The sequence below is a fragment of the Molothrus aeneus genome, chromosome 6 (assembly GCF_037042795.1).
Source record: "Molothrus aeneus isolate 106 chromosome 6, BPBGC_Maene_1.0, whole genome shotgun sequence".
Classification (NCBI taxonomy): domain Eukaryota; kingdom Metazoa; phylum Chordata; class Aves; order Passeriformes; family Icteridae; genus Molothrus; species Molothrus aeneus.
This window is the reverse complement of record NC_089651.1, coordinates 9,206,979-9,213,088: the sequence shown is the minus strand read 5'-3', so window position 1 is coordinate 9,213,088 and position 6,110 is coordinate 9,206,979. Positions and strand designations below refer to the sequence as shown.

General features: G+C 61.7%; 2 protein-coding genes across 3 annotated transcripts; both read right to left on the bottom strand.

Moving 5' to 3' along the window:
- Positions 1-2,197: 2,197 nt before the first annotated feature.
- Positions 2,198-3,049, bottom strand: LRRC10B (leucine rich repeat containing 10B). The gene has a single exon (XM_066553020.1). The coding sequence runs from the start codon at positions 3,047-3,049 to the stop codon at positions 2,198-2,200; it is 852 nt and encodes a 283-aa protein (XP_066409117.1).
- An 842-nt stretch (positions 3,050-3,891) lies between these two features.
- On the bottom strand, positions 3,892-6,049 carry LOC136558003 (uncharacterized). Of its 2 annotated transcripts, XM_066552242.1 has the most exons (7): positions 5,456-6,049; positions 5,174-5,385; positions 4,655-4,734; positions 4,528-4,578; positions 4,339-4,419; positions 4,193-4,265; positions 3,892-4,115 (listed from the first exon to the last, which is right to left on the bottom strand). In XM_066552242.1, the coding sequence occupies exons 1-7, from the start codon at positions 5,740-5,742 to the stop codon at positions 3,985-3,987; spliced, it is 915 nt and encodes a 304-aa protein (XP_066408339.1). In that variant the 5' UTR covers positions 5,743-6,049; the 3' UTR covers positions 3,892-3,984. The 2 variants fall into 2 exon arrangements, with proteins under 2 accessions (XP_066408339.1, XP_066408338.1); XM_066552241.1 differs by having other exon boundaries at positions 4,193-4,419.
- Positions 6,050-6,110: the final 61 nt, after the last annotated feature.

The following is a 6,110-nucleotide window of genomic DNA, read 5'->3' as shown; positions in this document are numbered from 1 at the left end:
CCTCTGGATCCACCCTTCAGGCCCCAGGATGCAGTGTTGGATGTGACAGCAGGGGACAACACTGTCCCCTTGCCACCTGCACCCCCGTGGAGGGGAGGTGACTGCTGCCTATCCCTGCTCCACCTCCAGCTGAGCCAAACCTGGGAATTTTGGCATTCCCAAGCTGCCAATGGCATTGGTGCCACCGATCCTGGCTCTGCCTGGGCTCTTACACCAACGCCGGGCTCCTTTTATCCTCCCAAATCTTTGGAAGCGCAGCGATCCGGGCGCTCCTGTTGCATGGATCAGCAGTGATTCCCGATCCCGGTGCCTTGTGCTGGCAGGCAGCGGGAGCAGATGGAAATAGCAGCGTGATCCCAGCTGCGGAGAGGCCACAAACCATCGCACGCGGGGCCGGGAGAGGAGGCAGGGATATATATAGGGACAGACGTATGGATGATGCACTGCCGGCAGCGGGGACTCGCCGGTGCCAGCGGCCCCAAAATACTCGAGCAGAGCCGGAATCTGTCAGATTCCCACCGACTGCGGCAGCTCCTGGCCCTGGTGTCACCACCGTCATCACCGGTGCCTGGATCCTGACCCGGCTCCTTGGGAAAAGCTGGGTGGTGAGAAAAGGCTGCAGAGAGGGAGGACCCCCCCTATCCCAGGTGTCAGAGCTCCTGGATCTGATCCCAGCCATGGGGACAGGCTGGTGGCATCCAGAGCCACCTGCATCCCAATTCCTGCCGAATGGCTGGGCTGGCAGGGATCTGCATGGAGCTGCTGGCATCAGATCTTGCCTACATCAGGGGCTTGGAATGCTGAGGGTCTCTGCCAGGGTCAGCACCCTCGGGATCATGGATAATTCCTAGGTTATTAACAGCAATGTCTTCCCAGATAAAGCAGCATCACCCTGGATCGATGGCATGAAGGGCTGGGAGACACCCAGAATTCCAGGAGTGTGTTCCTGGGATGTTGTGGGATCCTGGGATGTTCTGCCCTACAGTGATGGGTATCTGGGTAGGAAAAGGGATTGACAGTCTGTACCTATTAAGATCTCATTCAAAGCTCCTGCTAAGCCCCAAATCCCTGAAATTACCCTGGAGGATCTGGCACCGACAGCTCCTGCAGATCCCACAGCTGAGGAAGTTCCACTTGTCCAAAATAGCCGTGGTTCCTGCTGCGGGATAGGAAGCGGAGGGAAAAGCCGGCAGCATCCGCCCAGCCAGTGCCGGAACGGATGTGGCAGGAGCTCTGGCTGCCTCCCAGCCCCAACCCCAAATCCATGGCCATTAAAAGAGGATGTGTGGTTTGAAACCTCCAGCGAGCTGCAGACCTCGGATCCCCAAGCTTTCCACCACACCGGCTCAGCTCGGAGATGGATGGAGGGAATCAGGATTCCTTGGGTGTCCAAAAGAAGAAGAGCTGGTGGTTGCACACCAGGATAAGTCACTTGGTTTTAGGGGATCCCAAATAAACCCTTCCCTGAGGCTGGTCCCCACCACTTTTCTCTCACAACAAATTCCTTGGATTTGTGCTTTTTATTGCCTGCGTTTGGTCCAAGAGGCACTTGGAGAGAGGAAGAGGAAGGATAAGGTGTCAACCCTGGATCTGGTGGCCGTTTTGGGACAGACAGTGCCAGGGATGAGCCTCCTCTTCCCACAGAGGCAAAACCCTGTCCAGGTTGGAGACAGGCAGTGCTTTGACCCAGGAGGAATTTCCATCGGCTCCTTCCCAAACCTGATGGCCAAGAGAAGCCTGGTGGAAAATTCTCTCCCCCAGCCCAATTCCAGCAGCAGGATGGGGTTCTCAGGGTCTGTGCCTTTGTTCCCAAACCTCAGAGCTCTCCAGGATGATGGGATTCACAGAATGGATGCAACCAGCATTGCTTTTTCCTGTGCTGCCCACTGGAACAGGAGCAAAGGATTTTCAGAGGTGGAGGAGTGGAAATGTCCCCGTTCTCATGGGGTGGCAGTGTGGGATCACCCCTCAGGGAAGAGGGCTGTATCCCAATCCAAGGCACCTGGAGTAGGTGGGATGCTCTCAGGTGGGATAACCTTTGGGATCCATGAGCCCTGCCAGTCCAGGACACAACGCTGCTGTCCCAGACTGTAAGTTTTTCTTTGTGGAGGCTGTGAACTTCCTCCTTTCCCAGCCCTAGATGAGAATTCCCTGGGAGGCAGGGGGAGGCTCTGCACCCCTTCAGGGGGACAGCGGCTCACGTCTCCTCAGGAGATCCCGTCAGGGCCGCAAATTCCCCCTCCCCATCCTCAGGCCCATCCTCCGGGGATACCGGGGCCGCCTCGGTGCCCTCCTCCTCCTCCTCCTCCTGTTGCTGCAGGCTCTGAAGCCGCTCCTGCCGCTCTTCCATGTACTCCTGCGCCCCGTCCCCCACCAGCTGCACTTCATCCCCGACGCAGGGCGGCTGCCGGACGGGATTGTGGTCGTAGGACAGGAGGCGCAGGGAGGCGAGGCTGCTGAGGTCCGGGAAGCTGGCGATGCGGTTGCGATCCAGGTCGAGGACGCGGATGTGATCCATGCGCAGCAGCACGGGCGGGAACTCCTGGAAGCGGTTCCCGTAGAGCCAGAGCCCCCGCAGGCCGGCCATGCGGGGCAGCGCCGCGGGCAGCCGGCACAGCCGGTTGTCCCCCAGCTGGAGGCTGCGCAGCTCCGGCAGCTGCAGGAGGGCGCGGGGGAAGTGCGCCAAGAAGTTCCCCTCGATCCAGAGGCAGCGCAGGCTCTGGAGCTGGGCGAAGGCGGGCGGCAGCCCCTGCAGCCCGTTGCGGCCCAGGTACAGGTGCGCCAGGTGGGGCAGGTCGCACACGGCCTCGGGCACCTCCATCAGCTCGTTGCCGTCCAGGGCGAGGGTCCGTAGGTGCTGCAGCTCCGCCAGCTCGTCCGGGACCTCCCGCAGCCCCGCGTCGCTCAGGTAGAGCTTCCGCAGCCCCTGCTGAGCCCACAACTCGGCCGGGACCTGCCGGCCCCGCACCTCCAGCCGCTGCTCGACGCCGTCGGGGCCCTCGGCGGCCGCCAGCCGAGCCCCGCGCCCCGAGGAGCCGCCGCTGCCCATCGCTCACCGGGACCGGCACCGGGACCTGCACCGGACCCGGCGGGGCGGCGGAGTGGGGGGGGAGGGCGACGCCGTGGCCATGGCAACGCGCCGCGGCCAATGGGAGCCCGCGCCACCGGGAAGAGGCCCCGCCCCGCCGTTCGCGCCCATTTAGGCCACGCCTACAAATTTCATTCACGCCCCGCCCCACCGTTCCCACGCCCACCGAGACCCATTCATGCCCCGCCCCGCCATTCCCACGGCCCCATTCCCGTCCTACTTGTCCCGGCTCTGTCCCCAAACCAGGCAGGAGCACCCCAGCAGTCCCAGCCCCTTTTCCAGCAGCCTGGCATCAGCGTCCACACCCTGAATTAGGCGTGAGGCCCTAAACTGAGTGTGGGGTCCCTGGGCCGGGTGGGAATTCCTAAACTGGCAGGAGGGGCTCCCTGAGTTGTGTGTGGATGCCTTGACTGGGTAGGGGTCCTTAAACTGGTGGGGAGTCCCTTTGTGATTCCTCACATCCCCTGGGACCCTGCCGGGACCCACTCCCTGGGGCACAGATCTTGTTCCCCATGGCCAGGGAAGATACGGATGAAGCCTCTCCTGTGCTCCCCGCCCTGCCATGGCTGCCCACCCTGCGGAGTCCTTCCTCCTCCTCATCCTCCTGGTTCCCACCACAGCCCTGCCCGCATTTTCCTGCCGCAAATCAGCTGTGTCATCCCAAAGGCGGCTCAGAAAGCTGGAAAGCAGGGCTTGTACAGCCCTCCAGCGGCAGCTGGCCAGGTGACACCGCCCGACCACCCAAACCCCTCCTGCCAGCTTTTTGGGATGCAGGAAACCCCCAAAATGAGGGAGCAATCCAATGGCATTGCGCAGGGTCTTTATTCCTCCTAGGGGGATTTGGGAAAAGCCAAGGGTGGGATTCCCAGGATGCAGCAGCACTTTTTGGGGGGGAGTCACGTCAGGGGGTCATCAATGCGCCACAGGTTGGTGGGGCGGTTGTTGGTGCTGAAGCCACTGGGACTTGGGATCTGGATGCCCTCCACAGATCTCGGGGCCCAGGTGATTGGAGTCTCTGCCCACCAGCCTGGAAAATCCAGGAGGGATTAGTGAGGGGGGTGTCCACTCCTCCTGGGGGCTGCGATCCCCCCCCCGCAAACTCACCTGGTGCTATGGGGGCCATCTGTGAATGCTTGATCAGGTACTGGTTCTGGATAGTGCCATACCCCAGCGGCTTCTGAGGGATGCAGTGAGTTGGGAGTGTGGTTCCTTGGGAAAAGGGATGGGACAAGGGACATGGTTGCACCCACCTTCACGGCTGTGACTCCCTTGGGTCCCACCTGGATCTCCGGGGGGGCGAAGGGGGCTGGGTAGCCCATGGCAGGCTGGTACTGTGTGGGGACACAGGGATGAGATCCTGCCCATTCCCATGCTCAGAGCCCACTGGGAGCACTGGGACAGGATGTCCCCTCCCCTTGCCACCCCGTCCCTTTGCTTACAGTGCTGCACGTGGCAGAAAAGGAATCCGCCCGACCATCACCGACATCAAGCTGTGGGATAGGAAAAGTGTCCCCTGGGGTGCTGAGGGGTGGGGGGGACAAGGGACACAGTGGGGACAGGGCTCACAGGCTGCTCTGGCACGGTGAGGTCACTCCTCGGGGCGGTCCCGGTGCAGCCCGACAGCTCCGTCGCCCTTGGTGGGACATCTGTGGGAAGGAGATGGAGCAGGAATGTCCCCTGTGTTCCCAGGCCTGGCATTACCTGGATACACCTGTCCCACTGTGTCTGAGAGGGACAGGGGGTCTCCAACGCTCCCAAAACCTCCTGAGGTCTGACCTGGCTCCAGGAACACTGACATCCTAAAATCCCTAGAGTTGGATGTGGCTCTGGGACCATCAATAATCCCAAAACCTTCCTGATGTTGGAGCTGGACCTGGAACCCCCAGGGCCTCAAACCCTCCTGCGGTTGGAGGTTTCCTAGGAATCCTACCACCCTAAAATTCTCCTAAGGACAGAGCTTTCCCTGGGATCACCAAGACCCCAGAATCTCCTGGGAACAGAGCTTTCCCTGGGATCTCAACACCCCAAAACCCTCCCACTAAGGCTGGAGCTCTCCCTGGGATTCCCAAGACCCCAAAATCATACCTGGCTTGGCAGGAGTGGCGCAGTACCTCTGGATGCCATATTCCCCAGATGCATTTGGGGCTCTCACCTCCCCGAAACGGAGGTTGGAAAAGGAGAAGCCAGTGGGATACTGACACTGTGGATCATCCACATGCTCGGGCAAGATCCTGCGGTACTCCGGGCGCCCGAAGACCTTGAAGTCCTCGGCGGTGGTGGAAATGTCGGTGTCCTGGCTGTGGTGGGAATGGCTGTGATGGAGTGATCCCAAAAGGTGCCCCCCAAACTCCTGGAGCAGGGACCTACCGCTCCACATGAGGGCAGATCAGGGATCTGAGCTCTGAGTAGTTGTTGACGACGTATCCCGAGCCGGTGTGGACGCCGAGGAGGGGGTGGATGCTCCTGTCACTGGGGGGCTCAATCCCCAAAATGCGCCCCTCCTTCACCTTTGGGGGCGACCCCCTGGGCCTCTTCCCAAAGGCTGCCTCGTAGGTGGTGATGTAGAAGCCCATGAGCTCGGAGGGGGGGCCCCTCACCATGGGGAAGCCCGTCCCCAATCCCGCGGCGGGCGAGTCCTGCGGCTGGGACGGCATCCTGGCTCTGTGAATGGGCCCCTGGCGCCGGGAATGGCCCGAGGCACGGCCCTACGCCATGGCTGGAGCTGCACTGGAGGTGCGGGGCCTTCCCGGCAGGCCCGGAAGCTGTGGAATGTGCCCGTGGAACGCGACTCTATCTCCTGGTAACCGCGACAACGGGGACCTCCCGGGAGGCTGTCACCGGAGGGCAGGAGGTCGGACAACCTCCCTGGTTGTCGCTGGAGGGCACCACGGGGAATGTTCGGCTCCAGCTCCACGAAAGCCCCCGCCCCGGGGTGGGGTCACCTCCTGGGGGTCCTGGGAAAAGGGGCAGGTGGGAATTGGGAATATCAGTGAAGTGGCATGTGCCAGATCGAGTGGGAATG

Bases quoted from the DNA above. Each gene is read 5' to 3' on its own strand.
- LRRC10B (XM_066553020.1), bottom strand. From the start codon at position 3,049: ATGGGCAGCGGCGGCTCCTCGGGGCGCGGGGCTCGGCTGGCGGCCGCC.
- LOC136558003 (XM_066552241.1), bottom strand. From the start codon at position 5,742: ATGCCGTCCCAGCCGCAGGACTCGCCCGCCGCGGGATTGGGGACGGGC. The intron at 5,386-5,455 runs GTAGGTCCCTGC...TTCCCACCACAG, and splicing joins ATCTGCCCTCATGTGGAGCG to CCAGGACACCGACATTTCCA. The intron at 4,116-4,192 runs GTGAGTTTGCGG...TGGATTTTCCAG, and splicing joins GATGGCCCCCATAGCACCAG to GCTGGTGGGCAGAGACTCCA.